This window comes from Baudoinia panamericana (assembly GCF_000338955.1).
Source record: "Baudoinia panamericana UAMH 10762 unplaced genomic scaffold BAUCOscaffold_11, whole genome shotgun sequence".
Classification (NCBI taxonomy): domain Eukaryota; kingdom Fungi; phylum Ascomycota; class Dothideomycetes; order Mycosphaerellales; family Teratosphaeriaceae; genus Baudoinia; species Baudoinia panamericana.
Window position 1 is genome coordinate 826,090 of NW_006911267.1, and position 23,168 is coordinate 849,257.

Consider the following 23,168-nt stretch of genomic DNA (forward strand, 5'->3'; position numbering starts at 1 on the left):
ATCGACCGCATCTTCCGAGCCGATCTGATACTGCACCGGGTGTGCTTGTCTCGGCAACAGGGTGCATCAATATCTATCGCATACCCAGTCAAGGCCTGGCGGCGGCGTATTATGATCCTGACCAACGCTTCTCGACTCCGATTGTGACTAAAGATGTAGAAGTCCGAACGTCACTGGTGGGCTGGAGCCCGTCACACAGCGTATTTCGTCCAGAGAGTCTGCAGGGTCCAAGCAATACATGTAGCACAACAGCAGGAGAGGTGATCGATGCTGGTACGACACAGCGTGTGACTGAAGATGAGGTCGCCGGCGCCGTTGGAGACGGTACAACCCGCAGTCCACTCAACGGTGCGGACGAGACTAGTGAGCCCATAAGAGCTCCCATTGTACCGCATGACTTCACAACACCATCCACGGTCGGACTTACGGGTACTAATCCAACGCGCCCAATGCAGGAGCGTAGCGAGACACAAGCAACCCTGACCTCCCTGTTTTCGCCCATGTCAGCCACACCAACCATCAAGCAAGCCCACATCGCGACATACATGGGACCGGACTCCTCCAATGGCGAGCCCCGGGAGGTAGATGTATCTGCTTCAGACACGACAAGTCCACCTATACCAGGACTGGGCGTCGCCACTATGGCTTCCCGGCCGATAACGAACCCTTCTCAGGAGAGAAAAGGAATTGAGGTTGTTGAGAAGGCACCGTGGCGACTAGCGTTCCACGCAAGGAACGACTCATCAGGCTCTCTAGGGCTTGGTATTCGAGATGGCGAGAAGGAGCTCTTGCCTCCTTCTCCAGCCCGCATCGAACCATTGCATTCGGTCCGTGACCACTTTAACCAAGACAGAGGAGGGCAGTTGATTGTCATTGAGCCGAAGGTCCCCTGGCACCGTCGCTTCTTCTGGCTGCTAGTGTCTACTGTCGCTGCTTCTCTTCTGGCGTTGGTGGTATTGCTTGTCCTTTTCGTGCCGCAAGCACGAAACGACATGGCTGTGGAGGCGGAATGGGTGAACCTTACAGGCTATCCAGCTCTGCCTACGGGCGTTGCCACTATCATCAAGGCGAACGCCGTGAAGGAGATAAATGGGTGCATAAGCCCACAGAGCCTATGGAGCTGCGCTACACCACCCACCCAACAATCCGGCCAGTCCACAATCATAAACCAGCCGAGCTTCCGACTCCAGATAAGGTTCAGAAATGATACAGTGCCAGGCAATAAGACACAGCTCGTGAAACGATCTGGACATGCTGCCAACGCCCAAGCGCTGTTTCGCAGAGATATTTGGAGCGACTCGTTATATGCTGCTAACCCAGCACCACCGTCGACGCAAGATCAGTCATTCTTAGGCCAGTTCACGGACAATGTCAGTATGCCCTATGAAGGCGAGCAGACACCATTCTCAATGTCACTGCTGGATGCGGAGACACTGGTGAGTCCGGTCGAGACTTTGGGTAAGCGCCAAAGCAACCCATATCCGTACCCGACACCGAACGACTCCACAACAGTCATGGGCGCATCGACGGCGGCATCGAGCAGCATACCACGGCCCGCACTCCTTCCTAATGGCAAGCCAGCAGACTCCCGAAGCTACCCGCTAGTCGAAGCTCAGCCTCTGCGTCTATACGACCGCGGAAAGCCCAGCGAACATTACGGCTTCTATACTTATTTCGACCGCTCTCTGCTCGTCTCGAACACGTCCTCAAGCACTGCGAACCCATTCGCACTAGGTGCCGGCAACGTTGCACTCGATAACGCCACAGCGGTCTGCACTTGGTCACAGACGCGCCTTCATGTTCAGATGTGGACACGTAAGGGCGGCGTCGCAAGTTTGGACCATCCGATCCCTCTGAACGGGCTGCCGGCGGTGGACTCGACAGCGAATAATATGTCGGCACCTGGCTCCTTTCCGTATCCTGTCACTGTGACTGTGGACCGGCACGGCGGACAGGCGAATAAGAAGGGAGTGTATTGTTACGGTCTAGATGCCGATCACCATGTAATGGTTAATGCTGATACTTGGATGGATGAGGACCGTGCCTATGTTGGTAGGCTTGTTAACGCTGCACAGATGCCAGGTATTAATGGGACGAAGTCCGCAAAGAGAGATGCCGGGTCAGTACATGACGGTGTTGACGGCGGTAATGGTGGTTGCTTGTGCCAGTGGCAGAATTATTAGAGCATAGAATATACACCAGATCAGCTGTAATTCAGCGTGCCTAGGTCACTCCACGGCAAGCCTTTCACAAGTTGCTGGCGTAACAACTCCAGCCGCTCTCCCTTCTCCACCCACCGGTCTTCCAGCCACCTGGCCAACTTCTCGTCCGTCGATGGAAGGTCTGACAGCGTATACCTATCCACATGGACAAAAAACCTCCATTCCTTGTCAAGGTCAGGTATCGTCACAGTTTCTTGGAACAGCGGAGGCTGCTGGAACACTTTCTCGTGCTTCGCATATGCAATCGTCACATCGTAGACAGCCTTCACATGGGGCGCTTTACGTAGGTTGTGTACGCAGGCCAGGAAACCTTTGGTCCGCGGGTAAAGTACGTGCTTGCCTAGTCGCTTATCGTGACTGCGACACCAGGCCTCGGCTTCGTCGCGTCTCCAGTTAGTGTAGCGAGAGCCTTCACTGTAGGCGATCAACCCTTTGGCACGGAGATAGTCAGGTTTATGTAAGCTCGAACCATGGAAATGGTATTTTCAACATACAAATTGGCCAGTGCTTCTGCACGACGCCAGAGAACACCCTGTCCATCTCCTTCTGGTCCTCTGTCCAGTTCCTACTGATCAGGGGCATGCCCATAGCCCACAACCCCCAGCCGAGGAAAGGGACCCACTTCAACTGCTGCTTTGCAAACCACCGACATCGGTTAAGCATACCCGCCCGTTGAGCCAGCTCCTGGATCATGTAGAAGTCGGTCCATTCCACGTGATTTGCTATCACAATCGCACTCTCACCCTTAGGCAGCTTGTCCACGCCGGAGACTACAATCTGGGCGTGATTGCTAACGGTGAAGATGCGCTGGATGCCAGCCCATACCGACTCTGCTATTGCTGACGAGATGTCGTAGCAGAGGTCCGGCAAGAAGGCGGATATTGGTAGTAAAGCGGAGAGGATTATGTCGGCCACCAGGAGATGGAGTAGCCATGGTACCATTAACAGCGCGCATCTTGCGTTACGGTACAGCTTTTGCAACGGCGACTGCCCATCACTCCCACCTTTGGCGTCCATACCACTCTCTCTCAACCTGTTCTTCAATGTTCAGACAGACAGACTTCAGCTGATACTCCAGCAATGAGTGTAGTCGTCATTTCGACGGCGGGAGATTCCGTGTTCCGTCCAGAACATCTCGACGCGCTTCACTCATCAGCATCCCGCCCCAAACTTCACACCATGTGCAAGGCAGCTAATGCCACCGCTCCGGCGCACTGCTACTGTAAGAGGGTCAAGGACGAAATACGATCACTATGTACCGCTCTGTAAGGTATCCGACAGTTCCATATGGCCAAGGCGATGATGTCAGTCAGGAAATGTCCGGACCGGAGTCAGCAGCGCCCTCCGCTGTGATCCGCGTCTTCATAATCAGAAAGTGTAGGTTGTGGTGAGTATTATAGCGTACGTTCCTATAGTCCGCTCTCTCTCTTTACCATACCGTTGCAGTCCGTGGCCGCTCTTCTCTGTTCAGCTGTGGCGCACACACTCCGGCAATGGGCGACCTATTCGCACCGGATCCCAACAGCTGGCCAGCGAAGCTCGTGGTCCGCGTAGGCAAGACGTTTCGCTCAAACAAATCATTTACCCAGGCTGCCATCGAGCAAAACAAGGCTCGCGACGAAGAGCGGCGGCGGAAGCGGAGGGAAGCTCATGCTGCAAAGAACCACTACAAGCTTCGCGACTCCCACGATACAGCCCGTTCGGGCGACGATCTCAATGAGCTTGGCGAACGGGACTACACTGCCTTCAGCGATGCGTCGACTCTTGTCGACCATCGCGACAACACTGACATGCTTCACCGGCTGGCTCACCATGACTCTTTCGACTCCTTGGTGGACAGTGCGGTGGAGTCGAGGAAGCTTGGTGGTGGCGAGACGAACGAGCCTCATCTTGACAAGCTTACCCACGTCTCGACTAGGTACCTGCGCATGGTAGAGAGCCTTCCGGGAGACCTTTGGCAACGGGTCGCTGGATTCCTGAACCCTACCGATGCCGCTCTCCTCGCGCTATCGAGCCATGCGATACGGCAGAAGCTCGGTCCTGCGCCATTCCAAGCCTTGAACCTGCCACAGAACAAACATTATCGCATTGCATTCCTGCATAGTATGGATCATCAACTACCAGATCACCTGCTGTGCTTCCCGTGCGGACGTTATCATCGCCGCTCGCTGCCCGGCAGAGAGTCTCTCAAGGCCGACTACGTCAACCATCCTGTGATTCCTTGTCCACAGGTCAAGACTTCTGTACTACCACGCATGCGCTTGTGCCATGCTCGCGAGCTGCCGTACGCCTTTGTACAGTTGGCACTCAGGCAGCGGCATGGCAAAACGCATGGGATCCCGCACGAGGCTCTCGATAGGCGTTGGAGTCATGCTGAAAGCGGGTGGTCGTTTCGCTCACGTTACATGATGCACGACAACCGGCTTCTTCTTCGAGTCGTGAGCCAAAGAGTCGTACCGCCTGCCAGAATGCTGACGAAGACGGTGGAAAGACACATCCTCTATGACCGCGAAGAATACACGCCATACTTCTCCGTTTGCGCTCACTGGCGAGACGGTGACCTGATGGACCTTTGCAAGTGCGCCCTTTCGCATGTTCCGGCACCACCAGAAAGCTATTTCCAGCAATTGAAAAAAGCGCCCAAGATCAGTCGCGCAGCAGCTCATCCTTGTTTCCTCGTCCGCGGCTGTGATTGGTGCAGACCGGCTCGCCGGTGTCCGGAATGCCCGACAGAGTATCTGATTCACATACAGATGGTAGAGGACAAGCACGACCCTGCTCAACCGTTCAAGCATGCCATCGTTGTGACGAGATGGAGTGACCTCGGAGATGGCAGTAGCCCGTACACGTCACCTGAGTGGGCGGCAATCAACGGCATCACTATACCAGCCGAAGAAGGTGGACACGAGTACGAAAGCTTCAGCCACATTGGCAGGCGAGCTGTCAGTGGCATCGTCGAGTCTAAGGTCAGCGGAAGCATACCTGGAGAGCGAATGCTGAGTCTCAATCCGAAGAACAAGAAGCTTGGAGAAGAAGGGCATGGCTGGTACTGAAAGGCCGGTAGGCGAGCTGTTTGTTACATCGTTCTAATTCAAACATTGTCTGCACGCGTTGCGGCGTCGTCTCTGGCATCAAGATCGTTCAGTCATTGTCGTCTCATGCCTTGTGCTGCTCAGTACGATGGCTCTTCAACATACTTGTCCCGCGAAGAGTGACGCCTTCCTCCAGCAATGCAATCCAAACACCAGACGATGCTGGCCACAAACAGCGACGCGGTTGCACACCACGTCAAAATCAGGAACCTGGTGCCTCTTACTGCACTGATGCCGAAGTCATCGCCGTAATGGTTGATCAGGTCCACCGCTTTGACAGCGATTGCCGTGGCAATGGCGCTTGCGATTCCAATCACAACAAACGCCAGCCAATCCATCAGCACGTTGAGGAAGGCACTTACGCGGCCTTGGAAGAAGAAGCAGATCAAGGCCAGTATAAGCGCAAGACCTGTCAAGCCAATGCCGACGCAATAGAGTACGAACATTACTTTGGTCGCAACGTTCAGCGCATGAAGGCCAGTGTCGATGGAACCCGGCCACTGCAAGTCCTCGATATTGATGGCGCTATGTCCAGTACTGTTTAGCTCCGCTTGTAATATATACCGCGGATCGAAGGTGTTCATGGCCGTCTCCTGCGAGCAATTGGTAGTGTTCTTATGGATGCTCTGACTTGAGAGCGTCGCGTTCGGCACAGGGCCGGGGACGTAATATCCCTCGCAGTAGTCCAGCAAATGCATACTGTAAAAGTCATGCAATCCAAGCTCTTTGGCGACAAAGTTAAGTTCACTCTTGATCTCAGCCTGGAGGTTTGACGGAAGATTGCCGGTGGCATTTTGCAGGAGTTGGATGAGTGGGTTGCTGGAGGAGCCTTGAGTCTCCTCGAGGAGGTTGACGCCAATGCGAGACGTGTTAAGCTGGACGCCATATCAGTCGGAGCAAAAGGTACTCTAATCGACACTCGATGCGTACCGTCATGATCGCAAAGTCTTCCATGAAGCCTTTCTTGGAGCCCGCGAAGAGACATAGGAGAGACAGGGCCAACGAACCAGCAATCAAGAGTACCGGCACTAGAGCTAACAACCGCATAGTGAAGACTAGTCGTAGTAAATCTTCTACTAAGTGAATGGTATGCTTGGCCACAAAAGCCACGAAGTAGGCTCTCAAGATTGGACGAAGCAAGGGGAAATAGCCCACCTCTTGAGCCGCTATAGCTTTGTGGCTACTGCGTCACGCAGGCTGCTACAGTGACCGTAACGAAACTCACTGTATGCAGAGTAGGGACGCGTCGATGTAGCGTGACGTGTTGGCTGTTTCGCGAGCTTGTTGTTGCCAGGATGTCGACCTTGTTTTGAGCGCACTACTGCCCTTCATGGTGCCAGCACGTTTTAGCCCGCTTCGGAGTAGGAAAAGTAGACAAAGTAATTGTCCTGCCTCTGCCACCCTGGAAATAGACTATGGACAAAGTTGTTGAAAGTAGGAGTGTGGGCCGTATAGAGAGAGGCTCGCCATGTAGATGTTACTGAGATTCAGTTGACACGGACCAGGTTCAGATGGTTTTGGTTCCGTTCCCATTCTCGCAAACTCACCAGTCTGGGCTGCTAGTGGACGTCGGACTATCTCAGGCTGCTAAGTACGTCTTGGGATGAGTTGATGCTGTACACCATATCTCACTACTTGTTCGCTACCTATTGAAGAGCCTTATGAACCACGCACGGCGAACTAGCGGAGGGGACAAATGAACGAACCTGGAAAGGCACTGACTATCGCTGAATCACCCCGACCTCGGTCACTAGCTATGGCTCCAACTCGTTACATACAGACACGCTTCCTTTTCTTCATACCCAACAACCTCACCAAGTAAATTTACCACAGTTATATAACATGCCAGTGATCGTTGATGATAAGTCTGAGCACTGCATCCCGTTTATTATCGACCGTATCAAGCAACACCAACGTCACCATGCCAACAAAGGCGAGAAACCTCCGCCCTTTTTCGTAGGCTTGAACGGTGTGCAGGGTGCCGGGAAAACGACACTGGTAGGTACGGCTATGCTCTAGTCCCATATCGTCTCAAACTTGCAAGCCAGACCCGCCGACTTCACTGATCCACCAGCTCTGGAAAAGGGCGGCGCTGTTCATACCAGACTTATGCGTTGCCAGAGGGTTCCTGTATCTATGACCATGTCCAAGCTGAGGCGTTGAGGTAGGTCACGACGCTCAGCAAGACTCTTTCATCACCACCGCACAATCTTCCCACCGTAGTTCTCTCAATAGATGACTTATACCTACCACACGAAGACCAGGAAAACTTAGCCCACTCTCATCCGAATAACCCTCTGGTCCAGCATCGGGGACAGCCATCAACACATGACATTAAGCTTGGCGTGCAGCTGTTCGACGCTCTGGCATCTCGGCAGACTAACATTAAGATCCCAAGCTACGACAAGTCTGCTTTCTCCGGTGCTGGAGACAGGAGGCCCGAGTCTGAATGGGACACAGTCAACACAGAAGGTCAACGGCCGGTTGAAGTTGTTATATTCGAAGGTTGGTGCGTTGGCTTCCGTCATTTGAACGATGACGAGGTCAGAAGGAAGTGGCAAACGGCGAAGGCAGAGTACGAACGCAAGGCGGATGCGTACAATGGCCAACTCGGGAAGCTCAAATTGGAACATGTGCTTTTCGTGAACGCCAAGCTAAGGGCTTATGATGCATTGACGGACCGTTTCGGTGCCTTCATTCAAATGTCAGTGATGTCGCGCGCATGCCGGTCCAGCGAAGTTACGGTGCTGACAGACCCCACAGAGACGCGGAGGATACACAGTATGTGTATGATTGGCGTTTGCAGCAAGAGGCAGCCTTGAGAGCGGCGAAAGGCACGGGTATGACAGACGATCAAGTTCTGAGCTTTGTCAACGGCTGTAAGCCTTCAATCTCACCCCCGCGGTGTTCCAAGTGCTTTGATCGAAGCTAATTGCTTACCAGACTATCCCGCGTACGAGCTGTATACGGAGGTACTGCGTCGCGGCATCTTTGGGCACGAGAAGGGCAAGCAGCTGCGACTCGTTGTGGGCAAGGACAGACGAGTTAAGCACGTACAAGTGTTGTAGAGAGACCGGAACCTTTGATGCTCAGGTTCCGTGGCTGTTGCTACACCGTCATTGGCGGTCCGAAGGCTTCGTGACGCTAGGGAAAGGAGGAAGAGTTTACCGGTGTTGAGTAGGCATGCTTGTCGGTACTTTCTAGTACCCTTTCGTACTTGCTCCACCAGTTCAGTTCAGCATATCTCTTCTGGCGGAACACAACCGACCAATCGCGGAGCAAGGCGACCATTATACAGTAGATGACCTTCATATTCAATCTATTCAGCGTAGAAAGCCACTCGAGCCAGTCATCTGTGTCTCGTCGTCTATTGACGCAAGCTAATCATGCCAACAATCCAAAGCTCCGTATGAGCATTGGTGACCAGATAGGCATGCGTTAAGCGGAGTAGAGGAAAAAGATTCAATCAATTTGCGAAGCAGAGATGATCGAGTCGGTGCGCTTTAGGCAAGACTTCGCTTAAACCTTCGTCCCCGAGATCGCTTCTCGACTGCCGACCAGCCCTACGTCGTTCACAGCGTTCTGCGGGAAGTCTTGAATCGAAGCGACGGCATTCACCCTCATTACCATCTTCATACCGGAAGACGACCAAAGTGCTGTCGCCGACCATATTCCTCAGCTAACAATCACCCTTACAGGTCTCTAGTACGTTCTCCGGCCTGACACCTAACTGCAAAACACGCAAACTAACGTACCACAGGCCCTGTCTAAAAAACTACCTCCTACTAGGATGTCAACACCGAACGCCCCAAGTGGTATTGGCAAGGCCATAAGACACCTCGACCTGGATTATCACGATCTCCCGCCGTCGCCCGCACCCTCCAGTCCCAGCAACGGGCGCAAATATGCTCTTGCCACGGAGCTAGTCTATACGGAAGGCAGCGACCAATATAACGCGAGTAGTGTCCCGATCTACCAATCTGCGACCTTCAAAGGCGGGCCAGGGCAGGAGTATGACTACACTCGGAGTGGCAATCCTACTCGCACACATCTGGAGCGGCATATGGCGAAGATTATGAACGCCAACCGCGCGCTGGTGGTCAGTTCGGGTATGGGTGCTTGTGATGTCATCACACGAATACTGAAGCCAGGCGACGAGGTTGTCACAGGGGATGATCTTTACGGCGGAACGAACCGATTGTTGACGTATTTGAGGGAGAATGGTGGAATCATTGTCAAGCATGTGGATACTACGAGGCTTGAGAATGTGAAGGCGACCCTGAGCGAAAAGACTACCATGGTTTTGCTCGAGACGCCGACGAACCCTTTGATCAAAATCGTGGATATTGCGGGCATCAGTACGGCCGCGCACGAGGCGAATCCGGAGTGCGTTGTGGCCGTGGACAACACCATGATGAGCCCTTACCTACAAAATCCGCTTGATCTTGGCGCAGATGTTACCTACGAGTCGGGCACGAAGTACCTCTCGGGTCATCACGATGTTATGGCTGGAGTCATTGGCATCAACAGCGTTGCTCTTGGCGACAAGTTCTACTTCATGATCAACTCCACCGGCTGTGGGCTTGCCCCATTCGATTCCTGGCTACTTTTACGAGGTGTTAAGACACTTGCCGTGCGCATGGAAAAGCAACAAGCGAATGCGATGGCCATCGCGCAATTTCTAGAGGGCCATGGTTTTAAGGTGCGATATCCTGGCCTCAAGTCGCACTCGCAGTACGCTCTGCATCAGTCTCAAGCCCGTGGCGCAGGCGCCGTGCTAAGCTTTGAGACGGGTAGCATCCCGCTGTCAGAGCGTATCGTGGAGTGCACGAAGCTATTCGGTATCTCTGTTTCCTTCGGCTGCGTTAATAGCTTGATCAGCATGCCATGTCGCATGAGTCACGCCTCGATTGACCCAGCGACGCGGAAGGAGCGGGCACTGCCTGAAGACATTATACGTCTCTGTGTTGGGATCGAGGATTTGGGTGACCTGGTTGATGACCTTAGCCAGGCGCTTGTGAGGGCTGGCGCGGTACGATTGACGAGCAACGGCTTCCAAGCCTTGAGCGCTGAAGAAACGGCTGGTGAGAGTGGGAGGACAAGGCAAGTTGTTGACGAGCCATAGCAAGGCTTGATGTACTATACAACCTCCATAAAAGCGACGACTGGTATTCAGAGTCAATCGGTCCAGAGTTCCAGAGCAGTAGCCTCTGCAAAAAGCGCATGTGAAGGCGGCCCTGGAGTGAAGCATGTGAAAAGCGGAAGCACATTCGGCGCACCATTCCTTGGTGAAACGATCTTACACCTCACCATCGGATGTGCAAATACCGATGTTAGACCTTGTTAGATGTTATTTGGTCAGCCCGAGGAAACTGTATTGCTCTGGTCGAAAGGTGTGACCGGCAGATTCGTCCATTGCCCGCTGAGGTGAAGCCGACGCTGAAAGCCGCTGCCGGCAAGGTCGATACCTCGGCACATTCGGAGCTCACATGAGGTGCAGCGTTGACGCTTAGCTTTGGACGCTGACCAGCAATCGACCCTCTCTTCCTCCTTTCATCCTCCTCACCGGATCGATCCAGACTCATACCGTCGATCTACTCTGAGACAACAAGCGAAGATGGCCGGCGAACTTCGGTGGGACAATCAGGTTGTGGTGGTCACAGGAGCTGGCGGAGGACTTGGAAAGGCTTACGCTACGTTCTTCGCATCGAGAGGAGCCAACGTCGTTGTCAACGACCTTGGCGGAAGCTTCAAGGGCGAGGGTGGCGGAAGCGCAGTATGTCTACACAGCCGAATTCCATCCAACCGAAGCTGATCGCATGGCAGGCCGCCGACAAGGTCGTCGATGAGATCCGTGCCGCTGGAGGCAAGGCCGTAGCCAACTACGACAGTGTTGAGAATGGCGAGGCGATCATACAGACCGCCATCCAGAACTACGGCCGGATCGATGTGCTGATCAACAATGCCGGAATCTTGCGTGATATCAGCTTCAAGAACATGAAGGACCAAGACTGGGATTTGATCATGAAAGTTCACGTCATTGGCGCATACAAGTGTGCACGCGCGGCATGGCCCTACTTTCGGAAGCAGAAGTACGGTCGTGTCATTAACACGTCGAGTGCGGCAGGCCTCTTTGGCTCCTTCGGACAGTGCAACTATTCCGCAGCGAAGCTCAGTCAAGTTGGTTTCACAGAGACACTGGCGAAAGAAGGTTTGAAGTACAACATTCTCTGCAACGTCATTGCGCCAATCGCGGCGAGCCGAATGACCGCTACTGTCATGCCACCAGAGGTATTGGACAAGCTCAAGCCCGAGTGGGTCGTACCTCTTGTCGCCGTGCTTACTCACTCCTCGAACGAGACTGAGACTGGCTCGATCTTCGAAGCTGGCGGAGGGCACATGGCAAAGCTGAGATGGGAGCGCGCAAAGGGTACGATACTCAGGGCAGACGACACCTTCACGCCCGCGGCGCTCTTGAAGAAGTGGGACGGTGTGAGCAACTTCTCGGAGCCTAGCTATCCTACTGGCCCCGCGAACTTCTTGGAGCTACTTGAGGATGCACAAAAGCTACCTGCAAACCCGCCTGCGGAGCAGATCTCGTTCAACGGCAAGGTTGCGCTTGTGACGGGTGGCGGCGCCGGATTGGGGCGCATCTATTGTTTAGCCTTCGCGAAGTACGGTGCCAAAGTGGTTGTCAACGACTTGGTCAACCCGGACAACGTTGTGGCTGAGATCAAGAAGATGGGTGGCGAGGCTGTTGGTGTCAAGGCCAGCGCTGAGGATGGTGAAACTGTTGTCAAGGGCGCTATCGACGCGTTCGGACGTATCGACATTATTGTCAACAATGCTGGCATTCTGCGAGACAAGGCGTTCACAAACATGGACGACAAGCTGTTCCACCAAGTCCTCGACGTGCATTTGCGGGGTACGTACAAGGTCAGCAAGGCTGCTTGGCCATATATGCTGAAGCAGAAGTACGGCCGCATCGTCAACACCACCTCCACCTCCGGCATCTACGGTAACTTCGGCCAAGCGAACTACGCTGCAGCAAAGTCCGGTATTCTCGGCTTCTCCCGCGCTCTCGCCAGAGAAGGTGCGAAGTACAATATCTACGTCAACACGATTGCGCCCAATGCTGGAACTGCCATGACCGCTACGATCATGCCGGAAGAATTGGTCCAAGCTTTCAAGCCGGACTATGTCGCTCCCGCGGTACTCCTTCTCTGCTCTGATAAGGTTCCTGCTCCCCCAACTGGCCGTCTGTTCGAAGTTGGCTCTGGCTGGGTCGCTGAAACCCGCTGGCAACGCAGTGGTGGAGCACAGTTCCCCGTCGATGTTACGCTTACTCCCGAAGCCGTTAAGTCTAAGTTGCAACAGCTGTTGAACTTTGAGGATGGCCGGGCCGACCATCCTGAGGATCCGTCTGCGGGTACGGAGAAGATCATGGCAAACATCGAGAATCTCAGCCAAAAGCCCGCGAAGAAGTCTCAAGGTGCCTATGGCAAGGTTGATGAGGGTGTACTTGCAGCCATTGAGAAGGCGAAGAGTGCGAAGGCGCAAGGTACTGACTTCATCTACGATGAGAGGGATGTGATTCTTTACAGTAAGCTTTATCCTTCCAACGTCCCTTAAATGACCAAGGCTGACCCATTCGGCAGATCTCGGCGTTGGAGCGAAGCGTACTGACCTTCCGCTCGTGTTCGAGAATGACGAGAACTTCATGGTGCTCCCTACCTTTGGTGTGGTCCCAACATTCAACGCTGTGGCGCCTTTTAGCATGGGTGAAGTCGTGCCAAACTTCTCGCCTATGATGCTTCTGCACGGCGAGCAGTACCTCGAGATCCGAACGTTCCCTATCCCAACCGAAGCCACGACGACTTCATACCCGAAACTTGTCGAAGTGGTGGACAAGGGCAATGCGGGCATTGTGGTTACGGGCAGCACTACCATCGACAAGAAGAGCGGTCGCGAGCTCTTCTACAACGAATCTACCGTCTTTATCCGTGGCTCTGGCGGCTTCGGTGGTGCACCCAAGGGCTCAGACCGCGGCGCAGCGACACGCGTCTACAAGACTCCTTCTCGCGCCCCAGATGCCGTGGTTGAGGAGAAGACGACCGAAGAGCAAGCAGCCATCTATCGTCTCTCCGGCGACCGGAATCCACTGCACATTGACCCAGAGTTCAGCAAGGTCGGCGGCTTCAAGACGCCCATTCTGCACGGACTCTGCTTCTTCGGCATCGCTGGTAAGGCGGTGCTACGGAGTTTCGGCATGTTCAAGAACATCAAGGTTCGGTTTGCGGGCGTTGTCTTGCCGGGGCAGACGCTTGTGACGGAGATGTGGAAGGAGGGCAATGTGGTTATTTTCCAAACAAAGGTCAAGGAGACGGGCAAGCTGTGCATCGCTGGTGCTGGGGCAGAACTCATGAATGGTGCAGCGAAGCCGAAGCTTTGAGGGTTGGGCAGTGACTGTTTGATGGCTTGTGTATAGGCATAATTGGCGTAGTATGTTGTTTCTGAATGGTCACCCAAAGATAATCGTGGAAAGCAGTTACCTCGGTCATACGTGCCGACAGCGCGGCTGAGAGCACACGCAATGCGACCATCTAACTGCCAAATCGTCACCGTTTGGGATCAACCCTTCCCACTGGACAGGCTGCTCGCTCCGCGTAGGTGCAAACAGTATTTGCCATTGATGGCATTACGGCCGATGACGCATTACCACGGCATAGTGCGGCAAGCCGCTCAAAGAGTAATATGTGGACCTTGCACACAACATGCACAGATTCGCCACCACAATTTTTCGTGATGAGATCGAGACAGGTTGTAGGATCATACATGAACGTGTGCCGGTTATAGCTTCTCAGAGAGCTGCCGAAGGTTAGAACATTCACAACGACTATCGTACAACGGATCTAAGCAATTGGGGGCTCCAGCCAGCTGCAACAAGATGACTTTCAAGACCCTCGACTTCAACTGTGCCTTGGTGACTGGCGGTGGCGGTGGCATCGGACGAGCCATCTCCGAGTACTTCCTTTCCATAGGTAAGAAAGTCATCATCTGTGGCCGTACCGAATCGAAGCTGCAGGAAGCCTCCAAGCAGATGAAGGACTGCCCGTACTATGTGTTGGACACTGGCAACATCGCTGGCATAGCGGACTTTGTCACGAAAATCACCAAGGAGCATCCGGACCTTGACTGCCTGGTGAACAACGCGGGTGTGCAGAGGCCACTGGACGTGAACGAAATGAGCGCCGAGGAATTCACTCAGAAGGCTGACAACGAGGTCGCCATCAACATCCAAGGACCACTGCACCTGATCATCCACCTCCTACCTCACTTCAAGCAGAAGTCCGGCGCGGTTATCATGAACGTTTCGTCTGTGCTCGGCTACATTCCCACGTCTGTTATCAACCCAGTAAGAGTCCGTAAGCCCGTGCTCGCTGTTCAGTTGGCTGACGTCTAAAGGTATACAACGGCACCAAGGCGTGGGTTCACTTCTGGTCAATGAACCTCCGGACACAGCTCGAGCAGGCAGGTGCCAATATTCGTGTTATTGAAATTGCTCCTCCAAGCGTCGGTACAGATCTACACCGCGAGCGCAAAGATCCGAATGACAACAAGAAGGACAAGAATCCAGCCGCGCTGTCCGTCGAGGAGTTCATGGAGGATGTGATTGCTCAATTCGAAGCCAACGAAGACCACATCGGCGCGGGTCCGAGCCGGAAGGTGCTCGAACGCTGGTATGGCGAGTTCGGGCCGGACTATCAGAAAGCTACTGGCCACAAGTGAGAACCTCTATACATCGCGGAAGGCTGTGCCGGCATAGCCGTCTTTGTACATTTCAGATGAAACATGACTGAGTCTAAGTCGGCATGTGCTGCGGGGAATGCCGGTTGTCATAGGAGACAATCGCGTGTTTCTATGTTTGGCTTCAGCGCTAGTGCGGCGATCACTTCGATCAATATGGCAAGCTGTGTTCAGCTTGCGACATCATATAACGGCCACGCTGCGACCACAACAACACAAGTAGGCTTTGTCCTTTCATCGCTATCCTAAAGCCAACGCTTGTACGTTCAGCACATATATTGACAGCATGCGCGCTTGAGCACATCTACGCAATTCGTTCTTGATTGCCGCATTCCACTCGCTGCCATGGCGGCGCCGCCGACACCACATGGCTACGGCCCACCTCCAGATTATCCAGCCGACAACGACGACACGCCTGTCGCTAGTCAAGTACACAACGGTTCAACCCTGCGTCTCCTGACGGACGCAGAGGGGAGCCATCAAACAAGTCAACAGTCTCCGACTGATCGGTCACCCTACAACCTTTTCTACGGAGCAAGAACAAGGCTTTCCGGAGAGCGCGACCGAACAGAGCCAGCAGCACCTTCCATCAATGACAGTGATTTAAGCAGCTTACTTCGCGAGGTAGAGAGCGACATCTCACGAAACAGCAGACCCCCGGCGCCGAGAACTAAGACTGCGAAGGTGCGGTTCAAGGCGAAGGAGAAGGACAGCATTATCTCAACCGCCACAGCCGAACGGATACCTAGCCATCTTGAGCGTACATACCATCCATCCGAGGCAGTGCGTCCGCCCTCAAGACCGCCATCGGTGCTTGACAATGCCCCTCAAATGCCGCCACCTATTGCAGAGGTACCACCATATATGCCGTTTAGGCCGGCATCCAGGTCTTCCCAATCACCAACAAGGCCTTTGTCACCACTGCGGATGTCTACGGACTATGCACGACCGCCAGCTTCAAACGTCCCGTATGAGCCCGCAGACATCAACGGACAGCCACGACCAGGAACTCCGGCGTCGCAATATGGCTCACCCAAGCGACCATTACCTCCCCAGCCTCTGTTCGCCGGTGGACGTCCTCCGTCATTTGAGATCCCAAAGGACGGCTCGGAGGTGACAAGCGTTGAGATCAGCGAAGAAGGTGACGACGTTTTCGGCCCAGCGAGCGGACAGACCGAGGACGATGGACCGCAACGGCCTGAGCTCAGACCGCACGACAGCTTTGTTTCAGAGTCCACGTTCGACGATGAGCTGTACGATGAGAAAGCGGAGGGGTTGTACGGCCCGGCTCCGACAGGCAAGCAAGAGCGAAGGGGCGCGCGAGAGCAACAGATGGCCAAGAAGGAGGTGCGCCTGATCAACGGCGAGCTTATCCTTGAGTGCAAGATACCCACGATCTTGTACTCGTTCTTGCCGAGGAGAGACGATGTCGAGTTCACGCACATGCGCTACACGGCCGTAACCTGTGATCCAGACGACTTCGTTGATCGAGGGTACAAATTGAGGCAGAATGTTGGTTTCACTAGTAGAGAGACCGAACTGTTCATCTGCATCACGATGTATAACGAGAACGAGATCGACTTCACGCGGACGATGCACGGCGTCATGCGTAACATCTCACACTTCTGCAGCCGAGCCAAGTCTCGAACCTGGGGAAAGGATGGCTGGCAGAAGATAGTGGTCTGCGTCATGTCGGACGGTCGTGCGAAGGTACATCCCAGGACGCTTGACGCACTAGCAGCAATGGGCTGTTATCAGGCCGGGATCGCGAAGAACATGGTGAACCAGCGAGAGGTGACTGCGCATGTGTACGAATACACCACGCAGGTATCACTGGATGCGGACTTGAAGTTCAAAGGCGCCGAGAAAGGTATCGTCCCGTGCCAGATGATCTTCTGTCTCAAGGAGAAGAATCAGAAGAAGCTGAACAGCCATCGATGGTTCTTCAACGCTTTTGGCCGCGCGCTCAACCCGAACATCTGCATCCTGCTGGACGTAGGCACCAAGCCCGGGGACGACTCGCTGTACCACTTGTGGAAGGCCTTTGACCGAGACTCGACCGTCGCCGGAGCAGCTGGTGAAATCAGAGCGGCCAAGGGCAAGGCCTGGCTACAGCTGCTGAACCCTCTCGTCGCCTCGCAGAACTTCGAATACAAGATGTCGAATATCCTGGACAAGCCGCTAGAGTCCGTCTTCGGGTACATCACTGTATTACCCGGAGCGCTAAGTGCCTACCGATACCATGCACTGCAAAACGATGAGACCGGACACGGACCCCTGAGCCAGTATTTCAAAGGCGAACTTCTCCATGGCCAGGATGCTGACGTGTTCACGGCGAACATGTACCTAGCCGAAGACCGGATCTTGTGCTGGGAGCTGGTCGCCAAACGTAACGAGAGATGGGTGCTGAAGTACGTCAAGAGCGCCACTGGCGAGACCGACGTTCCCGATGCGGTCCCAGAGTTTATCTCTCAGCGCCGGAGATGGCTGAACGGTGCCTTCTTCGCCGCCGTCTACTCACTGCTCCACTTCAAGCAAATCTGGTACACCGACCACACGATTGGCCGCAAAATCCTGCTGCACATCGAGTTCATATACCAGTTCATCTCGCTGCTGTTCACCTTCTTCTCGCTCGGCAACTTCTACCTGACCTTCTACTTCGTGGCTGGCTCGCTCAGCGATCCGAAAACCGATCCTTTCGGCCACCACATCGGGGAGTATGTCTTCGTGCTAATGCGGTATATCTGTGTGCTCCTCATCATGATGCAGTTCGTGCTATCTATGGGTAACCGACCCCAGGGCGCGAAGAAGATGTTCCTGGCGTCCATGATAACCTTCGCCGTCATCATGGCATACACGACATTCGCATCGATCTACATCGTGGTCAAACAGTTGACCAACAAGGACGACCTGCAGTTGGGCAACAATCTGTTCACCAACATGATTGTCAGCTGCCTGTCAACGGTCGGGCTTTACTTTGTAATGTCTTTCCTGTACCTGGACCCTTGGCATATGTTCACCAGCTCGGCGCAGTACTTCGCCCTACTGCCAAGCTACATTTGCACCTTGCAAGTCTACGCGTTCTGCAACGCGCACGACGTGACTTGGGGCACAAAGGGCGACAATGTGATGAAGCGGGACCTGGGCGTTGCAAAGGCCTCGAAGAACGGAACCGTGGAGCTAGAGATGCCGTCAGAGCAACTCGACATCGACTCCGGCTATGACGAAGCGCTGCGCAATCTGCGTGACCGTGTTGAGGTACCAAAGCCAGGCGTTTCCGAGTCGCAGCAGCAGGAGGATTACTACCGTGCCGTACGCACGTACGTCGTCATGGTGTGGCTGACCTGCAACGCGATCCTGGCAATGGCGGTCACGGAGATCTACAGCGACATCCATATCTCGGATAACTTCTACCTGAAGTTCATTCTCTGGTCAGTGGCTGGCGTTGCGCTCTTCCGCGCTATTGGATCCAGCGCTTTTGGCATCATCAATATCATACACTCTATTGCGGAAGGGAAGCTGAAGATGGAGACGAAGCGCAACAACCAGGCAAATTCCGTGAGCGGCAGGAGCAGCAGAAGCTGGGGTAGTAAGATGAGCGTACCGAGCTGGGTCAGCGGTAGTAGTAGCTGGGTCAGCAGCAAAGTCAGCAGCATTGGAAGCACCCTCGGACGATGATATTGGCGTACTGTTTGGCATCGGACACAGTACACGAAGTGTAAGCGGAAACAGACGCTTCATCATGATCGATGTATTATAGGACTAGATATGCAAGTCGTTAAGCATCCCCATTGCGTTCGTTTGCTTGACACCGCTCGATGCATGGGTGAAGTGGTTCTCCCAGAATCTGATGCCGTCGATCGATTGGTCTCGGCAAAGAGAGCCAGTCTCCTCCGCCATCTCAAGCTCTTCGGTCGCTACCCCTACGCTCCAACCAAAGCGTTCGGCGGTCTGCAGTGCGGTCACGCCTCGCCCGAAGCTCTGACACAAGCGATCGTCATGATCCGGTGGAAAGGCATACTGTGGCTCTCGCAGCCATGCTAGCAGTGCGGCGATGGTCTTTTCATCGGTCCGGCTTCGCTCTTGTACTACGAGCAGACCACTCTTGAAGCGGCGTAGGCGGATCGGGAGTCGTAAGTCGTCCCATAGCAGTGCTGCCCTTTCGAAGTCCAAAGGAGATATCAGCTCAATTCCGTTGCGTGTCCGGTTGAATACAGCCCACAAGTCAACAAGAGAGATAATGCCGCCTTCTTTCCGAAGCACGCCTCTTCTGTCGTCAGTCAGGTACTCGGCGAGGTTACGTGACAGCTCATTGATGTACAATGTCTCGGAAGATGAGCCGCCACCAAGCATATCTCTCGTGGTGACTAGACCGAGGGCGGAGGCAGAATCTGCGAGTATGTTTCTTGTCTCTGCGGAGTCATCGTTGCCGTTCTGCTTGGCAAACTGCTCAGCCATGGCAATAACCTCTTTGGCAGATGTCATCAGTGCTTCAAGGTCCTCGAACGCCGTACCGATGACTGTTTGATTGTTCTGTCTCAGTTCGGCGCCTCTGCGCTCGAGTCCGGCAATACCGATAACTCTCTGCTGTGGTGTTCCTGATCGCGCCGGACTATCTGGCGGATTCAGAAGGCCGTACGAGTCTCGCGTTGGTGTCATTGGGGATCTTGGCACGGGCGGTGCACTTTGCAGTAGCCATTTCCGCTGCACCATCGCGCCTTTGAGTCTTTCGAGGAACACCTTTTCACCGCCAGCCCTGAAGGAGAACTTGATGGTTTCGATGCTCTCGTCACCCACGATCGTACTGCCAAGACTTGGTCCGGGAGACTCTGGCCGTTCAGGACTGTCTGCAACAGGCAATGCAGCACTTGCTATTGTTGACAATGATGCGCCACATATCTCACATATCGTAAGCGATGGATGGTTGTGGAATGTGCACCTAGGACAAACATTGTCAGGCAAATTTGACCTTTGTTGAGCGACGTCCTGTAGGTGGTCTAGTCCGCTGGTCTGCCGTAGAGGCTGTGGTACAATTGAAGCGGGTCCAGAAGGTCGATTTGACATGGCAGAGATCGAGGCCTTGATCATGAGCGCCAACGGCGGCTTGATGCCACATGCTTGACATGGCGGGAGAGGCGTGTACTGGTTCGCCGTCGCTGGGTCAAAGTTCGAGGGAACCGTGTTTGACAAGCCGCAAATTGGACAGATCCATGTGGCGTGGATGTCTCTGGCTGGCGCCGGGGACTGCGGGATGGAACGCGGCGGAGAGGCAGCTGGCCGTAACAGTGCATCGCTTGGTGAAGCATATTTGGGGATAGGACTCCGTATGCTTTGAATACCTCGCTTGACAGGCTTAGGGAAGAGAGTGATCTTGGGCGAAGACTTCAGGAAGCCCGCGTAAAACTCGGTTCGTTCGATTTCCTTGAGGTCTACAGCGACAGAATACTTCCTTGGCTCAGCATTGTCAACGTAGCACACTCGGTGCGACGTCAGATAGGCGTAACCATTCTGGTAGTTCGGGATCTTGTACTTCCCTTCGTACAGGCCCACACTATTCTGCACGAAGAGTAGTGTCTCATCGTTATAAAGCGACGGCCGAAGCGCGGTAGTCAAGTCGAGGTGGCGAAGGAACATTCGCAGACATCGAGCTCACTGCGTGATTGTTGATTGTCTGGGAGCTGCCTGCAATCTTCCGGAAATGGTTCGCTTTCTTGGGCTCCAGTGGGGCATCATGCAGACCGATCTGCAGTCTTCCGTTGACTGAGCGTACCTGCAATTACACGGTTGAATTGACCGAAGAAACTGAGCATCCGCGACTGGCTAGCTCATCGAACATCGCCCATGGCTGAATTGGCACCGAATGCTGAGCACTCGTATATCTCCTTATGTCGCCCCTAGACACGTGACTGTGCCACGAAGGTCAGTGCGCGTGCACGAAAGCCAATAACCTGCCGAAGTCACCGCACCTACTTTCCGCTTTCTCCCTCTTTTCACATCCGTCACTTTCTTCGCAGCGGCAAGCGAACTGACGAACCGCACCTCGGTCTCCAGTGTCGTACTTCCATCAACGTGCCTGTAGCACGCTATCAATGAACCTACCGTATGCGGCGTGGCCGCCTCTACCGCCACCCAACGTGCCGGCGTTCGCAGCAATGCAACCGCCAACGCTTGCGTACACCGCTGTGAACGCACGGCAGACTCTACAGCGCCCGGTGCCTGCGGTGCAGCCAATCCAGCAGCCGCAGAAGGTGTCGTGGAACACTGACGTTCGTCACTACGTTTCACGTGCTTTTGACCCGGATAGCGAGATGCCTGGCATCACGTCGGCGATGATGCAGGAGAAGTTGAAGTTTGTGATCACACATGCAGCGGAATCACATCAGCTGGGAGACATAGATTGGGGTACATATCCACTTCCACAGCAATTGATCAAAGAAGAGCTTGAGCGCGCGGCTCTGCAGAGCAACCCCGCTGAAACTGAAGCTAACAGTAATACGTCTACGGTATCAGCCATACATGGCTTCTCTTCACCTTTGAAACGGAAGAACGGCGATGTAGACATGACTGGAGTCGAGGAACTCGAGGTCACGCCACCGTGGAAGAAGAACAATACCAGCAAACTCAGCATGGAGGACCGCATTACCGGCAAAGGCAAGGGCAAGAACGACAAGAAGCAAAAAACTGTGAAAGTCTCACGCTCGAATGCCCTTAGCACCGACCCGGACGTTCTGGAAAAGCGCAAGCAGCGCTTTGGCCATGTGACCCCCGAGCCCTCTCCTTATCTTTCTTCTCATAATGAATCGCCTAAGCCAACCGATGGACCGCTAGTGGGTACATGCCAAACCATCGAGAAAAGCTACTTCCGTCTGACTGCGCCCCCTCCACCGGATGTTGTAAGGCCTCTACCAGTCCTGGAGAAAGCACTGAACCATGTCCGGAGCAAGTGGAAAAGAGAGCACAACTACAGGTATGCGTGCGATCAGCTCAAGTCTTTGCGCCAGGACCTCACAGTGCAACATGTCCGGAATGACTTTACGGTCAAGGTCTACGAGGTCCACGCTCGCATCGCTCTGGAGATGAAGGATCTTGGTGAGTACAACCAGTGCCAGACCCAGCTGAGGGCGCTTTACAAGCTGGGTTTGGGCGGCAATCCTGAAGAGTTTACTGCTTATCGCATTCTCTACATCCTTTATACGTGCAACCGGGCGGACATGAACGATGTGTTGGCCGATCTAACCGCAGCAGATAAGAAGAAGGCAGGTGTGCAGCATGCGCTGCAGGTTAGGGCAGCTTTGGCTTCTGGCAACTACCACAGATTCTTTAGGCTATATCGAGACGCACCCTTCATGAGCCCGTATCTGCTTGACATGATTATTGGACGCGAGCGGCTGGCCAGTATGGCCTCAATATGCAGAGCGTAAGTGTTATATTCGATCTACAACCAAGTACCCTCCCGCTAACGTTTAGCAGGTATAAGCAAGATGTCAACCTACAGTTCATAGTAGACGAGCTGGCTTTCAACGCCGAGGACCCCGACACCGACACCGAACCTGATCCCGCCGTTGGCCGTACCCAATGCATCGCATTCCTGTCGCAAAATGGAGGTGAACCGTTCATCGAGCGCAGAAACGACGGCGAAATACGCTTCCATACCGCAAAGGCCATTGCAACATTCGAGGGTGCCAAGGGTGCCGCATTCCGTTCCGTGGACATCAAAGGCCAGATCTAACAGCCCGCCAGCATTCTTCTCTCCTCATGTCATCCTTCAATTGCATCCCATCTTTTTGTCACCCACCCACGCCTACCTCGCAATACCATTCGTCTCGCGCTACATATACCGCTCAACCAGCTCCCCCATATAGTGGTCGACTGCAGCATCATTACAAAGGGCCCCTAAGCCGCTACACCTCGTCACGGATGGCACCGTCTGGACGCTCACTTCATACTTCACGGTCACCCGTTGACTGTTGGTTAGCACACTAGATACATCATGCTTAGTATGGGCGCTTTGCAGCGCTATCGGTGACGCTGCCGAGATTTACATCAC

General features: G+C 54.1%; 10 protein-coding genes across 10 annotated transcripts; 8 read left to right on the forward strand and 2 right to left on the reverse strand.

The window, feature by feature from the left end:
• Positions 1–992: 992 nt before the first annotated feature.
• Positions 993–2,183, forward strand: BAUCODRAFT_75477 (uncharacterized protein; the record flags this gene model as incomplete). Its single annotated transcript, XM_007681152.1, has 1 exon — positions 993–2,183. The coding sequence occupies one exon, from the start codon at positions 993–995 to the stop codon at positions 2,181–2,183; it is 1,191 nt and encodes a 396-aa protein (XP_007679342.1).
• A 20-nt stretch (positions 2,184–2,203) lies between these two features.
• BAUCODRAFT_75703 (uncharacterized protein) lies at positions 2,204–3,164 on the reverse strand (the record flags this gene model as incomplete). Its single annotated transcript, XM_007681166.1, has 2 exons — positions 2,204–2,652; positions 2,717–3,164. 2 exons carry the CDS (start codon positions 3,162–3,164, stop codon positions 2,204–2,206), a joined length of 897 nt encoding a protein of 298 aa, XP_007679356.1.
• Positions 3,165–3,475: 311 nt separating this feature from the next.
• On the forward strand, positions 3,476–5,859 carry BAUCODRAFT_26794 (uncharacterized protein; the record flags this gene model as incomplete). Its single annotated transcript, XM_007680964.1, has 3 exons — positions 3,476–3,599; positions 3,669–5,188; positions 5,287–5,859. The coding sequence occupies 3 exons, from the start codon at positions 3,476–3,478 to the stop codon at positions 5,857–5,859; spliced, it is 2,217 nt and encodes a 738-aa protein (XP_007679154.1).
• Positions 5,860–7,156: 1,297 nt separating this feature from the next.
• BAUCODRAFT_75553 (uncharacterized protein) lies at positions 7,157–8,382 on the forward strand (the record flags this gene model as incomplete). Its single annotated transcript, XM_007681159.1, has 4 exons — positions 7,157–7,312; positions 7,483–8,018; positions 8,078–8,193; positions 8,258–8,382. The coding sequence occupies 4 exons, from the start codon at positions 7,157–7,159 to the stop codon at positions 8,380–8,382; spliced, it is 933 nt and encodes a 310-aa protein (XP_007679349.1).
• A 266-nt stretch (positions 8,383–8,648) lies between these two features.
• BAUCODRAFT_244679 (uncharacterized protein) lies at positions 8,649–10,685 on the forward strand. Its single transcript, XM_007681446.1, has 3 exons — positions 8,649–9,019; positions 9,075–9,413; positions 9,474–10,685. Exons 2-3 carry the CDS (start codon positions 9,105–9,107, stop codon positions 10,437–10,439), a joined length of 1,275 nt encoding a protein of 424 aa, XP_007679636.1. The 5' UTR covers positions 8,649–9,019; positions 9,075–9,104; the 3' UTR covers positions 10,440–10,685.
• Positions 10,686–10,913: 228 nt separating this feature from the next.
• Positions 10,914–13,915, forward strand: BAUCODRAFT_37217 (uncharacterized protein). The gene is made up of 3 exons (XM_007681078.1): positions 10,914–11,090; positions 11,141–12,917; positions 12,973–13,915. Exons 1-3 carry the CDS (start codon positions 10,932–10,934, stop codon positions 13,764–13,766), a joined length of 2,730 nt encoding a protein of 909 aa, XP_007679268.1. The 5' UTR covers positions 10,914–10,931; the 3' UTR covers positions 13,767–13,915.
• A 346-nt stretch (positions 13,916–14,261) lies between these two features.
• BAUCODRAFT_26798 (uncharacterized protein) lies at positions 14,262–15,103 on the forward strand (the record flags this gene model as incomplete). Its single annotated transcript, XM_007680965.1, has 2 exons — positions 14,262–14,729; positions 14,780–15,103. 2 exons carry the CDS (start codon positions 14,262–14,264, stop codon positions 15,101–15,103), a joined length of 792 nt encoding a protein of 263 aa, XP_007679155.1.
• A 363-nt stretch (positions 15,104–15,466) lies between these two features.
• BAUCODRAFT_75792 (glycosyltransferase family 2 protein) lies at positions 15,467–18,799 on the forward strand (the record flags this gene model as incomplete). The annotated part of the gene is made up of 2 exons (XM_007681175.1): positions 15,467–15,608; positions 15,855–18,799. The coding sequence occupies 2 exons, from the start codon at positions 15,467–15,469 to the stop codon at positions 18,797–18,799; spliced, it is 3,087 nt and encodes a 1,028-aa protein (XP_007679365.1).
• Positions 18,800–18,830: 31 nt separating this feature from the next.
• BAUCODRAFT_37220 (uncharacterized protein) lies at positions 18,831–21,004 on the reverse strand. Its single transcript, XM_007681079.1, has one exon. The coding sequence runs from the start codon at positions 20,753–20,755 to the stop codon at positions 18,884–18,886; it is 1,872 nt and encodes a 623-aa protein (XP_007679269.1). The 5' UTR covers positions 20,756–21,004; the 3' UTR covers positions 18,831–18,883.
• Positions 21,005–21,273: 269 nt separating this feature from the next.
• On the forward strand, positions 21,274–22,850 carry BAUCODRAFT_76271 (uncharacterized protein; the record flags this gene model as incomplete). The annotated part of the gene is made up of 2 exons (XM_007681200.1): positions 21,274–22,538; positions 22,592–22,850. 2 exons carry the CDS (start codon positions 21,274–21,276, stop codon positions 22,848–22,850), a joined length of 1,524 nt encoding a protein of 507 aa, XP_007679390.1.
• Positions 22,851–23,168: the final 318 nt, after the last annotated feature.

Bases quoted from the DNA above. Each gene is read 5' to 3' on its own strand.
- BAUCODRAFT_37217 (XM_007681078.1), top strand. From the start codon at position 10,932: ATGGCCGGCGAACTTCGGTGGGACAATCAGGTTGTGGTGGTCACAGGA. The intron at 11,091-11,140 runs GTATGTCTACAC...ATCGCATGGCAG, and splicing joins GCGAGGGTGGCGGAAGCGCA to GCCGCCGACAAGGTCGTCGA. The intron at 12,918-12,972 runs GTAAGCTTTATC...CCCATTCGGCAG, and splicing joins GAGGGATGTGATTCTTTACA to ATCTCGGCGTTGGAGCGAAG.
- BAUCODRAFT_37220 (XM_007681079.1), bottom strand. From the start codon at position 20,755: ATGTTCCTTCGCCACCTCGACTTGACTACCGCGCTTCGGCCGTCGCTT.
- BAUCODRAFT_244679 (XM_007681446.1), top strand. From the start codon at position 9,105: ATGTCAACACCGAACGCCCCAAGTGGTATTGGCAAGGCCATAAGACAC. The intron at 9,414-9,473 runs GTCAGTTCGGGT...CCAGGCGACGAG, and splicing joins ACGCCAACCGCGCGCTGGTG to GTTGTCACAGGGGATGATCT.